A 20610-nucleotide genomic window follows, 5' to 3' on the forward strand; every position below is an offset into this window, starting at 1 on the left:
CAACACAACGCAGTTAAAAACAAGGATTATAATCACATTTGTTGATCACTTGTTGATCACATCAGTGATCACTTGTTAAAATCGTTCCATCAAATGGGAGAAATGGAGCGTTTGTTCCGACTGGAGGTCGACATGAAGGCAGGCCTCAAGTCTGGGAGCTGCGAGAGCAAAGTTATCTGCTAATCCTCCCGCTAAATAGAAGCAAAGTGAATGTCAGCGTTCAAACAAGCATCACAGGAGTTAAAGGTCGGCGCAAAGTCAGCCAGTGGAGCGGCTCGCCTGATTAAACAGATTACAGCCCTCATTCAGCCTGGATTCATCATATCTTGATCCACTGTTGTTTTTTTTTTTTTGTAGTTTTTCTGCTGAAAACCATAAAAAAAAACATTTACATTTTCCTCTCTTCTTGTGTCTGCATGGAAAAAGCGAGTCACAAATATGTACATTCTGAATGCTGGACTATAAAACTGTTTATTTATTTTCCATCCGTGCACATGATCCCGGTGTCATGACACCCGTCCTGCAGAGCGATAACTCTCCAGAGCCTCGCAGCACGTCTTCCGCAAACTTTAAAGTCGATATGGATTTTCCAACAACTCTTCGCCTCGGGCTGCGCTTGGTTTTTGAGTCTTCCCGGAGAGGGGGAAGCCTGTGTGTGGGCCGAGGTCGCTCAGAGGCGGTTCAGGAGTTCGCGTCGGAGAAGTGGTTCCTTGCACAGTAAAGTTCTGTGTGCAGCTGCGAGGTGGAAGAGGACAGTTCCAGACAGAAGCTCCTCTTCAGAGAACAAGCTGGTTCAGCCGTTGCAGTATTCTAAAAACCTCCTGTTCGATGTGAGTGATTTGACAGAAATGCACCTGAGAACTTGGAAAGTTGCTGAATTCACAGTGTTTACACATGACTTTTGACTTTTGACACACAGGACATGGTCATTATGGACTTAAGCATTTTTTCTAAACTTCCACGCCAACAGCTTCGTCTTGGGGATTGTTCAGGTTTCCCCTGCCACCGTTCACACCCGTGCAGCCGGTGACTGCTGTCCTCCTGTCTTGCAGGGGCGTGGTGCGAGTGGACATTAATCTACAGGATGTTGATATCGACCAGTGCTCCGCTGACGGCTGGTTTGCTGGAACCCATCGATGCAACCTGACCACTATGGAGGTGAGTGAGGCGAACATGTGGATCAGACACCAGATTGATCCGCTCCGTGAAACTGAACTGTAATGCACACCCGTCCACTCTCGTCTCCACGAGGCACTCAATGGAAAAGCAGTAAATCCGTATGTCCAGTGACAAACGGCCGGCGGTCTGGATCTCCCCTGATGATACTGCTACAACCGGCTGCCGTCTAATTGTACAATGAATGTATCTTTTGATTTACCGTATGTTTTCATGTCCTTTTAAATCATAAATATGGATTCAGGTCATTTGCTTGTTTGGAAAGCAGATCAATGTTCGGTAAAGAGAGACAGTGACACTCTGAACTTTTATCTTCCTCTCAACATAGGACCTGTACACTCCGGTACCCAGCAGTTACAGCTGTGGCTGATTTATCCTCATAAATTCATCCTTCGGCGTGTCAGAGCTGCGGGGAAGAGTAATGCTCCGGTCACACATGACGCTTTGTTGAAGGCAGCCGCAGCTCATCTCAGTTATTACCTCCATCAAGGTTATATTGTCGTGATCTACGACGTGTTTGCGTGTTGACTCTGCATGCACGGCCCGCCGTGAAGGCAAGGGGGGGGGGGGGCGGGCGCTGAGCAAAGTTATTTTGTAGCCATTAGACATGAGACAGTGATGCAGTGGACAGATTCCTCTCTGATCTTCAGGGATTTTTCAGGGTCGAGAAATATGTAACTGGAAGTTTGATGGAAAGGAAAACACATGAATCCCACCCCCCCCCCCCCCCCCCCACCCCCCACCCACCCCCACCCCCACCCCCCCGGCACTAAATCAGTCTTTAGCAATCACATTCCAGCCCAATATCAATTTTAATTATCCCTCAATATTTTAAAACTAAATGTACTTAAAGGTGGAAATCATCAAATGCATGAATATTGATTGGCTAAGCTTAATTTACAGTCTTTAAAAGAGCTCCTGAGGTTAAATTAGTAGCTCCAGTTCGCATACATCTTTAAATAATCCATTATAATTTGGCCCTCTGGCGCAGCGTATCACGTTTCTGTTCCCTGCCCCCGTCCTCGCACTAAATCGTCATGTATTGACATTAAATCCAGCTCTAAAACTTGATGGTGATAACAAACAGTTTTAGGGATGGCTCAGAGGAGGACTGTTGGTGGAGCGGAACACAAATCCAAACGACTGAAGTCACAGCGTCCTCCAGATCAGGGCAGACGACGATGAGACACTGGAAGAAGCCAGACAGAACACACAGAGGCTGCAGGCCTGATTGCACGAACCAACACGTTCCCCAGAATGCAAATGTAGTTTGTGCAAAGTAACCTTTTTACCTCGTACCTGCAGTCACTCCAGCAACGGCTGGCGCCATGTTTTATGCATGCTTTTTTTTTTTTTTTTTTTTTTTTGATCATTAATACTTCATGGCTACTCTCATTGAAGACTTTCATGTGCCCGACCTGCCGTCTGCGCGCTAAAAATAACACATTTGGCCAACAAAAGAACTAAGTCGTCATTTTTCAGAAGGCTGAGGGAAAACGTGCACGGTGCAGGCTGCAGAAATGCAGAATCGCGGCTGAAAGTTGCAGTTTTTCCCATGAAAAGTAGTTCTGGTGTCTGCATGAGTAACTTTCACACTTCGTCTTATGAAAGATTATGTTGTTTTTCACAATTCATGTCAGCCAAGATCCTCTCATTGTTGTCCACTTCGTGAACAATTGGAAAAGAATTCATTAGCACCCTTCTCCAAGTGAGGAAAGAAGCTCATTGACTCCCATTTAAAGCATTACATACAATCCATCAGCCTTTCAGCCTCAAAACAATGGTTTTTTCTGGAATCGAGGGTTTCATTTAAGAGTTGAGGCTTCAATTTCTTATCCGACACTTTTAGGTTCTTGGACCTCAAACTACAGACGTCGCGGTGCTCGTCGATATATGACCAAGCACAAAGAAAGAGACATTTAGCCAATGCTGCTGCTGCTCATCATTTCCATACTCTAGCTTGCAATTACTAAGAAGATGAAATTCAATTTTTAACTTTTATATGTTTCCATCAACACATAAATCAATATTTTGTACATAAAGCAAACGCTATATGTGGCCCCTGAAATGAAACAATTTACAATATCATTAAAAAAATTTAACAACTTATTTACATTATATTAAATGTATTTTTTTATTCCCTAGCTCATCGTCAGTCCGCTGCTTTTTGCCCGGTGCTGCTTCGGTCCGCTCTTCTTCTTCATTGTTCAGAGCGATAGATTTCCAAGAGGAGCTGAGGATCAGACTGCTTCATAATGCATGCGGTGTAATGGATTGCAGTGAGTCTCTCTGAATAATTAATCACTCTCTTTGTCTGAGTACTTCCACCTCTTCGTGGACAGTCAATGCCAGAGACATTTGACATAGTGCCTGCGTGCGTGCACGTGCCGTGTGTATGTGTAGGGGGAGAGAAATGCGTTGTTAATGGTATGGATTTCGGCTGGGTTTGCAAAATAAAGATCTTCTGTGTGCTTACAGCGCAGGAGTGTGTGAGGGGGCTGCTCGCTTACAGCTGGCTGAAGGAAACTGGCATGTTGCAGGATGCGGCCTGTCTTCCGTGACAGCTTTATCACCACGAAGTGGCCATTATCCTCATATCTGCTAGATAAACAACGCGGATAGGCAGCAGTGTGTGTGTGTGTGTGTGTGTGTGTGGACGCACTCGTGGACAGGATTTCCAGCACCTCGTTATCTCTCGTCTGTTATAATCCACACGACGCGTGAAAACCAGGAATCGCAGTAAAGTCGTCTTCGTATCTGACTTCCTGTTCCTCAAGTCTCCCCAGTTATGAATCGAAAGTACGACAGCGGCGTGGTCCGGCCGTGTGTGTGTGTGTGTGTGTGTGTGTGTGTGTGATAAATACTGCTGTGGAGGAGATGCTTGGGATTCGCTAATGCCCATTTGTTTTGTTTTATTGATATTTCCCGCCTTTAAACGTGCAGATATTCCTTCTTTCATGTGCTCAGCAGCTTCCTCCCACATCACAGCTAGGTGGATCTCTTGTGTTTTATTGGAGACAAAGTAATCTCCTCGGCTGGTGTTGTAACAGTTGGTTGAAGTGTTTTATTTACGGACATTATACACGTTCCCTTTCCACCCACAGATGGTCTTTATGGCGTTCGGAGCCACTCGGTGTGCTTGGTTTCTGTTTTGCATGCATCGCTCTCCCAGGATTCATCCGACGGCCTCCATTCATCAATCATCCGCTGTTGTTCCCTCTCTTCTTGGCGGTGGCCTAAGTGCTGCCATTCCAGCAATTGAATTTGACAAAATGCTGTAGTTTCCAGCCGGCCGCCTCTCTGACTTTGCCTCCCCTCCAGCGCCCCTACATCCACCTTCAAAAGCTGCTGTTTGCCCAGCCGAGCGTGCAGGCAGGCCCAAACTCAGATGGAGGCGCATGCCATGGATGACTGATCCCCGGGCAGGCGGCGCAGAGCAGAGCGGCGCAGAGTCTGGCTCGGATTATTGACAGGAAAAATACACTGAAGCAAGTCTTTTTAAAATCCTGAAGTTAAAGGATAGCTTTAATTCTTCTCTGTGGAATCATTTCAGCTGCTGCTGAGTTCAGAAAGTGTTTTAAAATGTTATGAAATAACTTTTAATTAGGGAAAAGTGTCTTCAGCCAATGTCTTCAAGTGATCATAGCAGGGATTTGGAAGGATGAAGACCACTGATAGACCCCCTCGCCACAGCCACTCTAATCTAAGATATCGCTGTTGGGGCAATAAGAATATCTACATATGATGTAAAAGTCTTCATGTATGTCTCATCATGTCTGTGATGGTCTTTGTTAAGCTTATTTTATATGTTTAGATTCCATCATATTTAAATTCACTTCTACGTGTGTTTTTAATTTTCTATTGTCTGTTGTTTTATAAATGCAGCATTAGTAGTTTGGAAGACATGCAGAAGTCAGCAGATGTGTTCACACAGGAACAATAAAGGGTTCAGCTGCTTGAATAAAGTCAAAAGAATGAGAGGAAATATGGGAAAGTTAAGGAAACATTTCAGAAACTGGCTGCATATCTTAGATGCACCTGATTAGAAATGTAAAAGAACGAGACAGAATGAGTTTATATCTACTCGATTGAAGTCAAAGTGACAGAACTGTACAAGAAAAAAACTAAAGAAATCAGTATCTTGAGACGAACTGAAAAATTTCTCGAACTTGTAGAGTTTGTAATTTGTTTCTAAAATAAGTAGAAGTGTCTTTAGGAAGACTGCTCCTCTGCGTGGGATCCTGACCACAAAACACTGTCAGTGCTCATCTATATGTGCCTCTTCCGGCTGTTTTAAATCATTTCTTAATGCAAACAAACACTTCATATATCACCAAGCATTTGCAGGGGTTTTGCTGTCAAAAGCGATATATCGCCATCGATGTTCTTATGGACTCTGACTGCAGGCGAGTCGCTGCATTTATTCAGCTGAGAGCAAACACTGCAATTTCTTTGATTAGTCTGACTCATAGTGAAAGTACATGAGTCATGGCGCAGAGCGGCGTCCCACTCTGCCTCAGCGCCGCTTCCTGTTGAGAAGGTGCACGCACGCCGTTCCCCCCCTTCACCTGGCAGTAATGGCTTTTCTCTCAGTGTGCTTCGCCGTTCTTCTGGGCTCCTTTCAGAAGGAACGCGGCTTCGGAGGGTGATGAATGTTTCAATCAATTAGCTTCTAGCTCAGGAGAAGAGGCGGGGCCCCTGGGGGACCGCAGCCGGCGAAAAGCAGCGACACATGACCTGAATGATCGCTGCAGCCGGCGTGACGCTCTGCTGCTGCGGGAACGAGCCGGGGACGCCAGGTTGAGCGGACTGAAAAGTATAACGCAACATAGCAAAGAATACTTAAATGACACGAACGGGACTGATTTTATATAAAATGCACCAATAATTTAAAACTGTCCACATGTGGTCCTCAGTCCTGTTTGTCACCGTTTTAGTTTCATCGGGTCAAATTCTCAGCCACAAATTGGCCAAAACAGTCAAACACTGCCCCAAATTACACACACACTCACTCACACACACACACGGCTGGGAGACATCCCATGGTGTTTGTGTTTGTGTTTTCTGCACTCAGCAGCATGTGCGCTTCATTTTCCGCCGCTCCGCAGCGCTCACAGGCTGAAGTGGATATTCGGACTCGCTCTGTTGAATCACTGTTGCATCTTGACCTTGGTCCTCAAGGTCGCCCCGGCTCGGCCCGGCCCGCTGTCCTCTCAATCACATGCTGATTTTTCCGCCGCGCAGCCCGCGCCGCTGAATTAATAACGCCATCAGTGTTGAACAACTGCTGCTCGCCTCCTGCTCGGTCTGCTCTCACCTTCTGTGTGTGCGGTCCTCCGTCTCGCTGCCTGACTCACACTCTTGTTTTCCTCGCATATTGGGTCGTTACGTTGACTTCCAGGCGCTCCCCGGACCAGACGCCAGCCTGTCCCTGATCCCGACTCACACCACAGCTTCATATAAGCTTCATTTAAAAAAAACAAAAAAACAATCATCCTGCAAAGTAATTATTACCATGTGGAGACCAGACTGGTTTGGTTTTGCATGATTATGCAGTTTCCTCATTACATTTCAGATTATAAATCTTTAATAAAGTACACAACCTTGTGTATAATGTTATCTTTTTTCATTTCCGTCTCTTTTCTTTCTTTTTTTAAGCTGTAAATAACAATGCAAGAACAGTATTAATTACTTATTTATCCAGTGCAGTAATTCATTTATTTATTTGCTCGTTTTTATATGCAGATGCCCTGAAGGAATTCCGTTATGGGGACAAGGAAGTGTATCGCATTCTATTATATAATTATATACTTCATTGTCACATGTTTAAGTGATGCGTTGGGCAGCATGTTAATTGTAAATCTATCATATCTGAAAATATTGAGTATACCACAGAGTAGCGTCCTTAGTGTATGTATCTGTGGCTAACCAGGCTGTAGTGCAGCATTTGGTTGCACGTCATATTATATAGTGGCTTATCGAGGTTAGGGTTCGACAGACAGAGGACGGAAAACAGCTGACTGACATTAACCCTGGTGGCGACCTGCAGAACAGCACAGGCCATTCACGTCACTCTGATTTATGTCATTCTCTCTTGTAATTTGCAATCTTTTACTTGCAGCCCGCCTATAACTTACTCCGATCAGATCAGATCGTGGGACAAAAGCCGCGCTTTGCATCGGCGGCCATGATAACAAACCTCATTTATTTATCTGCTGCGCGGCTCCTGCAGCAGGAGATACAGTTTAGCTCTGACGGCTCTGAAAGGAATGGCGAGGTTAGAGAAGCGGACGTGGGATTGGACATTTGTAGGTTTCAGTCCAACTGGTGATGTAGATCACCATTGTGGCTCCCTGAGTGTGACCTTTGACCCCCATCAGCTCCCTGGAGCACCATAATGTAACTGCACCTTCTAGAAATAGGATGGGTCTATTGGAAGAAGGAAATTCCCCCAGGGGATTAATGAAGTACGATTAGCTGCAGCTGCCAGCATTTTAACACAGAACGTATTGTTCATTCATTCATTCATTCATTTTGTCAAGAATGGTTTCTGACAGGTTCAATTGATGGCCTTTAGCTAAAAGTCATTAGTCAGTGTGTCACAAACAGCATTGATCTGAACTGAAGGCTTTAAGTCTCATTCTGTCCCGTAATGACTTGAGTTTTTGTGCTGGCAGTAATTTGAGGAGAAATGCCAGATTATGAGGAATTGCATATTTTTCCCAGTGGCAGATTCATTATGAAGTGAAGGACCGGGGCTGAGCTACTGTTGCAGCAGACGTGTCCTGATAATACTGAAAGCAATCAAATGCTACTTTAGTTAATTCCTATAACTGGATGTTTTTAGTAACAACTGAAGGTTAGTTAAAAAAAATAAAACACTGTTCGCCTGAAGTGTTGCTATATCAGATTTTAGGGTGATATAGATCTCAAGAGTGGACCAGTTTAGCTTAGTTGTGAAGAATAGAGTCTGTTTCCACCTGCTGATCCAGGTTCAGCATCACGGGTGAAGAAAAGCGTCTCGAATGTCCTGGTTCGCCTCATTCCTCCCCATGTTGCCTGTTCGAGTATGTTCAGGAGACTATAAATAGGGTAATTGCTAATTATCTGCAGTGATCTCGCCAAACCTGTGATTATGCTTCGGAGTTGATAAGGGTCTTTGATAGAAAGGAAATGGAATACTGCTGTGCACAAATAGACTTAAATTCACCCTCCAATTTCAACAAATCCTTTGTGCTGCTGCATTATTCACTGCTGTAGTAAAGGAGCAGAGAGGCCGCAGTCTTAAGTCCAGGGTAAAAAAGAACGACAACAACAACAAAACAATGATAATTTCTTTTTGACTGCATGAAGAAGGATTAAGTAGTTTTTTTAAGGATGAGCAGAGATGCAGATCCATCTGTTGCTCTGCAGATGGAGTGTCATTTCTTGGAAACAGTTTTTTAAAAGTGCTCAGTGCTGGAAAAAAAGAAAGTTTTTATTGATGCGAGAACACTGAATACCCGCCAACGTCTGGGACCAAATGGACGAGTATACTTTGAGAGAGACTCTGATGGTTTAGGATTGCAGACTGTAACATGGTCAGACTATTTTTATATTGTAACAAAAGCAGAAATATCTTATAGAACAGTGCAGCGAAGTGGATGAATAAATAATATTTTATGCTTTCCATTCTTTTGAATAAGTTGAATAGTATTTTTTATTGATTTTTGAGTTAATGAATAAAATCTTGTTACCTTAAGCTAAAAGATTGTCAATCTTTGTTGTGTGGTGGATGGATGGATGGATGGATGGATGGATGGATGGATGGATGGATGGATGGTTGGTTAACTGGATGGAGATCTCATGAAAATCGCCCTGAGTTTCTGCAAACTTTAAGAAAAACTTCACGGTTTGCAGAGAGTTTGTTAGACTTTAGCGCTGTTCCCCTCGGAGCCAAATCTTATATAACCTTTCCACTTATGCAGCCTGTGACCTGTGAAAAGTCTTGGCAAAACTTGTAGAGTTCTTTCATTGGAATTCGAGCTGAATCTGTAACTTTCCATCTAAAATTAACCCAAGAATGTTCAGGATTCTGACATACAGGCTCAGCACCATGTTAAACGGTGGATTATCAAAACCCATTAGCCAGACATAAGGTGGTTTTTGTTGTTTCCTGTGCAGGTTTTTCTAGTTAGAGTCATGAAGATGTCGGGGGGGTAGGCAGAGGCAGTGTCCTCTGTGGTCTGAGCGGTCCGGCCTCTCCTCGACCGCTGTCCTGCTGATCGGCTCAGTGGACAACGCTGCATCTCTGAATTTACATGGAGACACTTTAGAGACTCGCCGCTGGGCAGAGTCTCCCGTCCGCTTTGCCCAGTCTGAGCAGCGCAGCGCCAAGCGAGCCAGGAAGCGAGCGGCCGGCCCGGGGGGGATGAGAGAGGAGCTGAGTGTGGAGGTAGCACGTTTGTTGAGGAACCCGTGAGATTGGATTGGATGTGAGGCGAGTGCAGAACTCGCTCTGTCTCTTCATCTTAAATTTGTGAACTGGAGGTAAACGCGTGAAGCAGTAAACATGATGCTGAAAGAAATATGTCTGTTGTGTGTGTGTGTGTGTGTGTGTGTGTGTGTGTGTGTGTGTGTGTGTGTGTGTTTGCTCGTCCCAGCTCGGTGCCAGTGCCGAGCCCCCTCGGGTCTCCGTGTTTATCGCACTTGTGTTTAGGCTTCGCTCTTTGGACGGCACCCAAAGCGAGGCCGCGCTGTCCGCACGGCGCCGCTCGGGCTAACTCGTGCTGGTTGACCTCGTTTAAAGGCCGGACCGGCTGTGAAGCTGTCGCTCCGAGCGCAGAGCCTCGGTCGGCCGGCTCTCTCTCTCTCTCTCTCTCTCTCTCTGCAGCGCCTCCGCGGCCCGGCAGGCTTTGTGTCGTCCCGAGCCGGAGACGCTCTCCAGAATCAGACCCGGTGGAAGTTTATGTGGCCCCGGATTTACCCCGGCAGCTAAATAAAGAAATGACTACAAAAAAAAAAAAAACCAGAAAACGTTCAGAACGATCCCAGCCTGAAGCAAAGAAAGTGACGTCAGAAGACTCTCTGTTTGCCCTTTCTGTCCTCTTCACTCTCTCTCATCCACACCAACACGCAGCGATACACTCCGGAGTCCAGCTGCTGTGTCTCATGTGTTCATTCGTCATGAAGCATTCAGGAAGCAGCGACCCAGCTGTACCTGTGGTATTCTCACGGACGCAGCGTTCGCCACGGGGCAGTGTCCTCTGTGCTCCGCCTTCGTGGACTTCGGAATGAATGAACTCCTTTTGTGAGCAAACAGTTGGAGATGATCGATGAACTTAGAAACCTTCTTTAAAAAGCATTCTATTAAACTCTCTGATGCTTTTTTAAAACTTTTACTTCTCTTGCTGTGTAGCACTTGGAGATTTTGAAATATAAAGCGCATTATAAATAATATGTATTTTTAGTTTAGTTCATTTGAATCATTTGATGGGCGTCGTCAGAGCAGTCTTGGTTAAATTGCTGTCTGTGGGCTGCAAGATATATTTTTCGAAATTGAGCAGAACTGTAGAACTTCTCAATATCGATTGCAATAATACATTAAATGTTGTAAAACTGATTTTTTTTTGTGTGTGTGTGTTGAAAATGAATAAATCCCTAAATTCTCATTCAGTAAGTTTTTGCTTTGGGAGCATTCAGTCAAAAATTTCCACTTCCAGTGTGAAGAAGCATCATTTACTGCAAATGCGACACAGTTCAAGTTGATCTATCCAGACTTTACAAATCTGTGGTTTATACTAGAAAAAGCGGTCCATACTGGATGATGACAAAAATAATCCTTTGTTTTTGTCAATCCAGCCTCACCTGAAGTCAGTTTACAGCCTGGACAGGTAATCAGTCAGTCTTTCTCCAACTTTTTATGTATATATTTTTTAATGTAATTCAACGAAACAAATATTTTTCATCACCTGCAGCTGAATTAAACATACCAGCTCACACTAGATGGAAATACTCATCATTAGCACTAAAAGAGAAATTAAGCTTTGAATAGTAAATAGAATCATGAATCTATATTGCAGGAAAGTGACTGTATAGAATTTAACCAGTTGTGAATAAATAAACAAAGCTTATTGTCACTTCGTGCTTTTGAAAAGTGTTCCCCCACTTCGCTGCTCTTTCTTTGTTAAAATTGGTGGGATTTTCTAACCCCAAAGTGAAAGATAACTGTGGTATTGTCATCTCAGACAAAGCTCATCCAAAGCCACGAAGTCCATGAGCACTTATTTAATTTCTTCTACACACACACCTTTGACAGATGTTAGTTTTCGCTGGTTGTATTTCTCAAGCTGATTATTCAGGTGATGCTGCACACACAGGCATCAATCCCCCCTTCTTCCTCCAAACCTCGTTTTCCTCCTATGCTATAGTTCAATCTGTAATTATCGGCTGATAAGCTTTTCTCTGGGTTTGTGTTGCACTCTGTAGGATCATTACAAATATCTGCGGAGGACTATTAGCCGTTGATTATGCAGCGTGCTGGACCCAAAGAGCGTGGGCTTATTTCAAAGCGAGGAAGCCGACTCGGCAGCCTCTAATTAGCCGGCAGAGTCCACTCCCGGTTTCCTGGTCAGGTGGAAGATGCCCAGCCTCTGCATCAATTAGTGCTACTCTCGGAGTTTGGCGAATTCCCCTGCTTGGTGTCATGGGCAGCTGATGCCGGAGAAACCGCTGCGTTTCATGTCTGCAGGAAGTACATGCATGTAGATTGAGCATGCACTCGCATTCGGGGTTGGCTGCAGGCTACAGCAGTGCAGTGAAAGTCAGCTCACTGCTAATTGTTTTTGAAGATTCGTTTTGCTTTCGCCGTTGAAAAAAAAAAACCCATTGCAGAAATGCTATTTATGCCTCTAAAGTTTGAAATTAAAATGCGCAAACGGGAGCTTGGTTTCAGGATTTATATTTACCCATGTTAGAAAAATCATTGTTTTGAGTTGCAATCCATTTCTGTCACTACTGGGAGGAGTCACACCGAAGACCCAGCTGAAAGCAGACTTCCAGGATGCTCCACAACACATTTGTTTTCATCAAAGATCATTTATTTCACATGTCGAGCAGACGGGATTGTGTGACTATTTCATTAAACTCCTGTTTACCAGAGGAGGCCGACTGTACAAGGAAGCCACACGATTTTTGCCGTGTTAACATGAATGTTTTTTGAGCTGAAAATGAAAAAAAAAAAACAAAAAAAGAAATCTTTGTGACAGTGAATGTGTACTTTTCCTGGAGAAAAGTCAAGAATGTCCACTATTGAAAACATGATGCACTTTGTTCCAGATCTTATAAGAACAGACTGAATTCATCAGTGAATGGGCGTCAGCACATTAAAGCCGACATGCATGTATTTTCTGTTGTTCTTCAATCCTAATTCACAGATAAGATTGACAAATTGCTCATTAATAAATCACTTGTTTGCGTTACAAACAGCGAGCGTGTGTGCTGTGTGTGCGGTGTGTATTCCTGAGTCCCGCGGCCTGGTGTAAGCGCTCGGTTGCAGGCAGAGCATGCTGGTCTGACAGCGTGACGCACATCCGATAAAAAGACCCTCGCTCGCGGCCACACACATGTCACCATGGCAATTAGCATGTCACCGCGTGTGTGACTGACAGCTGCCACAGCTGGGATGTAAACAACAGCGAGCGGCGCCGGTGGAGGGACCCGGGGTGTCGGAGGCGCGCAGCACCGACACGGGGCGTCTCCCGCCAACATGTGGCTGCCATAAAGAATAAATGAGGGCGCTCGTATTTACTTATCTCTGCAGGGAGCGACAGCGAGAACTCAACCGAAAGCCGCCACTTGTTATTTTATATTTTTGAGCTCGCAGACAATCTGCAGCTTAAACAAGACAAAGTTGTTCATGTGTTGCACTTGCTTTTCTTCTCTTTCTTTTTTTTTTTCCAGATTCTGCACAATTAAACACATTATTCTCGTTTGCGACTGTAGGCCTAATTAATTGTCAGCGAACGGATGTGATTTGTGTTTACTGGCATTGCAGTTCGTGCCTTCAGCTCATTATAAGGAGAAAACATTGTGGCTTCCTGTCAACTTGCACTGTAATGAATCGAAGATGTCATGTAGAACTGGGTCATTGCATGTGTGCTCTTCATTGAAAACACATGTTGTTGAGATGATTTAACTACATATAACTCAATATATTGTTCTCAATATAGCACATATTCTTTTCACAAAAAGCACTACTACTGTACATATACTGCAGCTTAATAACATGCAATAATGATGGAGAGAAATTAATGATATTATTCAGGACAAACAGTCAGGTAGGTAGACCACAGGTGTCAGTGTCACAGTGCTTTGGAGTTTCTTCTGATCTGTGCCCACCAGGTATGAAATAATTAGAGCTGTCATTTGATTCCATTTTTAATTAATTTATCGCACATTGTTTTTGAATTAGTTGCACATTATCACACTGTTTTGTTTTTTTTTTTTTTCTATTTAGAACATTGTCATTTTGGATTTGCCATCCTCAGTGCATGGAAACATCGTCAATAGCAGCTCAGTCAGTCTCCTGTCATATTTAACAGCATTTACAGATGAGATTCTTGCATTTGAACTTCAATCTGAAATCTGTAATTTCACTATATTCATAAGACCTTATGCAGTTAAATAAGTTGTGAAGTAACAAGGTCAGAGCTGGTGGATGTGTGATAATCTGCCCGCTGGCCATTTTCACATCTTTCGGGGATGTCCCCAGATCTCCTCCTCTTAGAAACAGGCTTACATTTATTATCAGAGAGCATGTTAGAGAGAGTCTGGTGTTTCATGTAATATCTTCAGACTGATAGAAGGGCATCAGGGTGCCTGGGTATTTGGCTGAGACCTGCTGCTGAATGTGTTTGCCTTGAAGAGAAATGGTATTTATTTTGTGGACGTGGCGGGCGCTCTAATCTCACAGTCTGGCTGGCGGACTTGTTTGAAGCGGTTCAGAAGACAGACGGAGAAGTTTGTGGGAAGAGAAGTTCTCCTCCGACCGACGCTTCTCCTCGTGTCTCCGCTGCTCACGTGAGGGCGGAGACCTTTCCCGTCATGGCCCATTTCACGGTTAGTTAACATGCCGGCGGCTTGTGTCACATGTGACTGATGGCATTTCGGTGGGGAGAGGCAGCGACCCCCCCCCCCCCCCCCCCCCCCCCCCACCCACCCAGCAGACTTCATCTCCGAGCCCCTGCATTAGTCACCACAGCTGGCAGGAGGGGGATGCTCTGCCAGGGCTATTCCTGGCTCTCCCCTGTCACACACACTAAAAATATGCATACTCACACTCCCCTCGCTATCTCTCTCTCTCACACACACACACACACACACACACACATGCACCTGTCTCCGGCTGTTTCTGCCGGTGTCTCCTCGAGGTGGGAATATTAACAGTGGCAGGCCGGAGCTGCGGCACGCTCCGCCCGTCCGGAGGAGACGACTGTTGGGGAATCGCAGATGAAATGGCTTCACTGACTCACGTTGCGCCACCGTTCTCCTCCTGAAGCCAAATCGGCCGGGTTTTTTATGGAGGGACGCTCGGCTCAGCGGTGAACTCCTCGTCTGGCGGACTCGCCCTGTGGCTGAGCGTTTAAACCGGCAACTCAACTCCATTCACTCCAGACTCATTTACCTCTTGCGACAAAATATCCCCGAACTGAAAGCTTGGTTAAATAATGGGTGTTGATTGATTAGCTAATAAAATGTGGCGTAGAAGCTGTTTTACCTCAAATGGGATCGATGTCCAGATGAACCAACAGTGTGTGAGGACTTTACAATGGCATCACTGTTAAAATGGTGATATGTGGTAAAGTCGCGTAAAGTCGCATTTTAATGCCATTAAACAGCATCAATGAACCGATTCATACAGAATTTTGCACACAAATGCAGTTTAACACAAATTGATTCCTTTACACTTCATTTGGCTTTTCATCAGACACCAGTGACGAAGGAGATACTGTCTCACATCAGCAGTGGGGAAATACGAGGACAGTAACAGAGAAAAACAAAGACTAAAAAAACAAAGATGAAATCATTTATAGTGAATATGAATATATATAGATGTTAGAAAATAATATAAATAAAAACAAAACAAAAGATGAAACAGGATCATAAGGAAGGATGAAATAATATCCATACAAAACAATTAAATCCAGATGAATCTGATACATAAATAAATGGAAATGAATAAAATTATTTTGACATTTATGAAGTTTGACCACCTTATAAACACTCTGTTTTCACAACATGACCTTTGGTTGTTTTTGAGTTGAAGATGTAGCAATCTGAACCATTTTGAGTGTCTGACATTATGGGAATCATTTTTACCATTTGACATGTTTTCATCTAAAATCGTTCATTTCCTCTGATTTCATCATGAGTGAAGATTAAAAACAAAATAACGTTTCAGTAAAATCGTCTCGTAATGTGACAATGTCCAAAATATAAGATTTTATCTGCTCTCATATAACAGTTGTGCTCCAAACAGTGATGTTGAGTTTTTGAAGACACAATTAGGATTAAAATCCAAATTAATACAAGTTGCCACTTCTGGTTTTTTGCTGCGTAAGAAAGTGAAGGCAACAAAACAAACCAAACTGTTAAAATAAGTTATTTGCAATATCCAGGCATGCCTGCGATATCCATGTGTTTTCAAAACACACATCAATGTTTGATACCCGTAGTTGGAAATCTGTCCAGAAATAAGCCATTTTGGTGTTTTTTAGATGTCCACAGGTTTCCAGTTTCCAAATAGAAAGGACCTTTTTTCAAGGCAGCCTCTGCTGAAACGATGAGCCGCCTTCAACAGATTAGTGTAGTGCCACTTCAAATACTTTGTCCTCTTCAGGGGAATTTATTTGAGGAACTTCTTCGCTGAATAGTAACCTGGTAATTACCTTGTGCTTTTGAGTATCGGCCAGGCCTCTCAAGAATGCGGCTGAGGGGCGTCTTACGCTCTCAGGCTGGGAAAATGGATCCAGACCTTGAGAGATGGTCGGAAATAGTCCGCCTCTCGAGACGCGCACGGTCCGAGCGCGGCGCTGCCTGGCGCTTCATTTAGACGCCGCCGCCGCCGCCGGCCTGCATCCCTCAGTCAGGTCACAAACACTTCACGGCGTGCCAAGTGTCGGCTGAAGCTCCGATGCTATTCCGGGCCTCACGCCGTTTCCTGGGACTCCTAAGTCATTATCATCTCTGCTTGAAATAAAAAAAAAAAAGAAAAGAAAGTTCGATGCCGTGTGAAAATAAGATTGTTTGGAGTGAGGAACCGAAAGATGGAGTCTTATGTCAGTGACCCCGAATGTGTTGGAACAGAAGTGAAGATGGAATCTCAGTCCCACGAGGAGTGGAATTAACGGTTGCCGTCTAATCAGGCAAATAAGTCTGTTCTTAATTTAGCTATTAATTATATCTTGCGATGTGGCAAACAGCGCGAGCAAAGTCTGCCAAGCCTGCCCCCTGACGCCCCCCGCGTCTCCCCGCAGCCCTCAGCCTGCTTCCTATCACGCTTTCAATCACATGGAAGAAACTTGGCTAATTTAATATTGAGCAGCGGGAGATAGAGGGAGGAATCGCACTACTTAAATAATTAGGCCCGCGTGTCTCCCGCAAGACACTGGATCCACGTCTGCGCGCGGCACGTCTCTCTTCGGGCTGCACTTCTGCCGGAGTATTGACAGACTTTAATTGCATTTACATGAGTGCACCATGAGGTTGCGCCGCTGAAATTGCTTGATTTTAAACTTTTCTCCATTTATCCTCCTCTCTGTTGTTGCTGCTCCTGTCTATGAATTAATGAAGGGACTCGGCTGTACAGGTTAATCTAATTAATTAGGGAATTTCTGATTAATTCATTTGATTTTTAATCCCATCTCAGTGTTTAATGGAAAAAAGTAGCATTTTTCACATCAAACTGATTTACGTCGATGAATCAATCGGTCGATGTGTTTTTGTCTTCGCAGTGTTTGCCGCTCCGAGGTCACGGATTCGTTTTGGACAAGTACAAGTGTCACTGCAAGAAAGGATTCTACCACCCCAACAGAGTCGCGGTCAACGGCTTCACGAGTAAGTCAAGACTCGGTCGCTTTGAGCTAAGTGAAAACGGAAAACTAGTGTTTGGGGAATCCGTTTACATGATCAGCGCTGTCACCGTCATCAGTGTTTTATCCATTTTTAATGTTGATTGTGAACTCTTCTCTGTGTTTGTGCGTGCGGTTTTAGTCCCAAAACAACCAACAGTGCTAGCCGGTGGCCTGGAATGCTAACTGCACCGTTTTCAGTGTTTCTGCCATTTCTGTGTGTAAACAGACACAGTTTTCAAAACGTTGTGAAGCTTTTCTGAAAGGAAAACACACAGGCACCCACAAAAAGAGGAAATTTCACTTGAAACATTGTGTGCTGGGTTTTCCTGCCTCTGCTCCATTTGTTTCATTGTAGAGTTTGACTTACAGAAAGTGAAAATCAAGCGCAGCGCTTACTTTACTCCTGTTTTTGGTTCATGGCGGGCTTCCTCACTTTACATTATGAGAGTCGTGAAGATTGACCATTCACATAGTCATATTCCACTTTGTTGACCTTCAAATCTATTCATTTCAAATCAAGTCTAAAACAAAAACCCTTGTTCATCTTTTCTGGAAGATGCTATTTTATACTATTTAATTTTCCACAGATGTTCTGGTGTTACCTTTGTCTGTAAAAACCCGTCTGATGAGTGAAGCGGAAACTAATCATATTAATTATGACTCTGCTTAAAAGTTGGTGTCTATAAGGACGACTGTCAGCTCTTCTGCTATCTGCCCTGTCTGGAAATTGAAGTAGCCCCGGCACCTTGGGAGGCTAATCTTGCAGGAGATGGGAAATATCTTTTTAATGGTAGTTACTTTCTCCAGTTTGTTCTGTCTGCTGTGAGTTAATTAAAAAAGGCTTTTGCAGACACAGAACCCCAGTGGTTTTCACCTGCCCTCCATCACTTTCTGAGCCATACAGTCATTTCAATCCACTTTCCTTCTTGCGCCCGCGTGCCTCCTCCGTGTCTATCTCAATTTTGCCCGCTCGTTTTCTTCCTGCCTTCCTTCATATCCTCCCCTCAGTTTTTACTCTGAAAGTGTCCCTTCGTGGACAGAAAGGCACAGGCCTGCTCTATTTCTCTCTCTGGATGTCGGCGCTCACTTGAGCTGCGAGCGCACACACAAAGCTTGCATGTTGGTGTGTGGGAGCATAATAGAGAGGAAAAAGGCGAGCCTGTTTGTCAGGCGTGGTGCTGCAGTCTGGCCCACCATGGGGCCAATAACAAGCCTGTTAATCCACACGGGGACATCCTTGACACTCCTTTGCAGAGGAAGCCGGTGCATCTCACTTTGCTTTGTCTCCCAGCGATTCCGCCGCGCATATAAATATAAGTGAGAAGTAAGTGTAGCGCAGCTTCCTCTGACTGTCACTCTAATGTAGCCTCAAACCAATGAGAGCGAAGTGACGGGGATGAGTCACTGCTACGGAGATAAGTAGTCCTTTTGAAGGGATCAATGATGCAGAGTCATAGCTTTAGAAAATAGGCCAGTTTCTTTTAAAGGCAAAATCCCTGCAAATCTCTGAGACAATAGCTGTTCCCAATAAAGTCTCTGCAAAGGCTCCCTATAAGTCACAAATCTCTTATCTATCCTGACATATGGATTCCTATACAAGCTAATAAAAGGTCTATTTACATCCCTGCAGTCGCCTGAGTTTACCTCAGTTCACCCTGGAAGAGACGTTTCTCCCAGCACCCCGGAGTTATCTTTTTTATCCTTTGCTCTCTCAGTCATAACAGATTTCCACCGTGTAACCAGGCTTTCTCCCAGAATAAATAAAAAAAAGAAAACCCTCTCTTTGAAGTGGTAGCGGTGGCCAGCTCATGCGTCAACTCCTCTTCAATACATTTATGTCCCACTAGCAGGTCGTTGCCGGGACGGCGCTCTGGCGGGTTTCTTATGCGCTCCTCCTGTAGCGATGTGCCGGCGACTGGGCGAGGTGTTGACTCTTCCTGTTCGCACATATAGATCCATCTCCTCTGCGCTGACATGATGTCGATGGCTCCTCGTAAGGTCGGGGAGCGACGAGCGCGTTCATCCTCACCAGATCACAATTCAATAACGGGGGGAAGTGAAATGATAGCTGTCGTGACACGGTCCGCGCTCGCCAATTGTAAAATCGTGCAAACAGTTCTCAAATATATCAATCAGTCGTGGCATTATGGCTCCTGTCAGGTGAACGAGTAACACTCATCTCAGTATCATGGATCTGGTTAGTGAGAAGGCAAAAAACACTTCTGACAGATCTCCAAAGAGTGTTTTGATATTATAAATTAACATCATCAACATCATCCTTGACAGAAATGGGGAAAAAGGGGAAAGCTGTGGACAGCGGACCCAACGCGGACGAGGGCTCGTCCAGCGACTGCCTGCCGTGCCAGCAGGGCTGCGCCTACTGCAAGGACGACACCCCCTGCGTGACCCGAGAGGACGGCGCCCTGCGCATGGCCGTGGTCTCCTTCCAGTGCCTCTGCATGCTGGTCGTCTTCATCAGCATGGTGCTCATATACCACTTCCGCAGGAATAAGGTGGGCATTATCGCAGAGATGTTTAGGAGAGACGAGACACAGTCAGAGCTAAGCAAGAGTGACATTTTAAAACCCCCGATCCAGATTAATATATTCAAGATTTGGTCAGACGTGATACATTAAAGGAATACTCCGAAGACTTTGGACCCACGCCCTTTTCCTATCATTGACAAAGTGAGATAAGCTCATAAATACCTTTTTTGTGTCTGTGCGTCCAGTGGCTGGATCCCAGCTATTAGCATCATAGTTAGCTTAGCTCAGCTGCTGGAGGTAAAGAGGAAACAGAGCCGGACTGACGAAAATGGACAAAATACTCCTTCCAGTGGTCCAGGGGATGGTGTATTAGCACGTGAAGTAAATCTGAATGGTTTTAAAACGTTTTAAAAGACGTGTTTTCTTTTCAATCTGTTAAAATAACGTTTTGATACACACAGACCTGCGCATGCGCAGTGCTCCGCGGAAGGATATACCGGAGCACAGCAGTAGCAGCCATAGACTCAGCCGCTGTGCGCCAGTATATCTTTCCGCGGAGCACTATGCTTGTGCAGATCTGTGTGTATCAAAACCTTATTTTAACAGATTGAAAAGAAAACACGTCTTTTAAAATGTTTTAGAACCATCTGGATTTACTTCACGTGCTAATACGCCGTCCCCTGGACCTCTGGAAGGAGTATTTTGTCCACTTTCGTCAGTCCGGCTTTGTCTCCTCTTCACCTCCAGCAGTTGAGCTAAGCTAGCTACGATGCTAACAGCTGGGACTCAGCCACTGGACGCACAGACACAAAAAAGGTATTTATGAGCTTATCTCA

At 44.6% G+C, this 20610-nt stretch overlaps 2 protein-coding genes across 3 annotated transcripts in view; both read left to right on the forward strand.

Moving 5' to 3' along the window:
- The window catches only part of LOC115394103 (zinc finger protein 45-like), a 1173573-nt gene that overhangs the window by 984126 nt on the left and 168837 nt on the right, over window positions 1-20610 (forward strand). The window lies entirely within an intron of this gene.
- gpr158a (G protein-coupled receptor 158a) overlaps window positions 1-20610 on the forward strand; it is a 55900-nt gene that overhangs the window by 9818 nt on the left and 25472 nt on the right. For both annotated transcript variants that reach the window (XM_030099284.1, XM_030099285.1), the window contains exons 2-4: window positions 1053-1158; window positions 17169-17271; window positions 19575-19801. In XM_030099284.1, the coding sequence (XP_029955144.1) occupies window positions 1053-1158; window positions 17169-17271; window positions 19575-19801 (436 nt within the window). The remainder of the gene's footprint in view (window positions 1-1052; window positions 1159-17168; window positions 17272-19574; window positions 19802-20610) is intronic.

The sequence above is a fragment of the Salarias fasciatus genome, chromosome 9, assembly GCF_902148845.1.
Source record: "Salarias fasciatus chromosome 9, fSalaFa1.1, whole genome shotgun sequence".
Classification (NCBI taxonomy): domain Eukaryota; kingdom Metazoa; phylum Chordata; class Actinopteri; order Blenniiformes; family Blenniidae; genus Salarias; species Salarias fasciatus.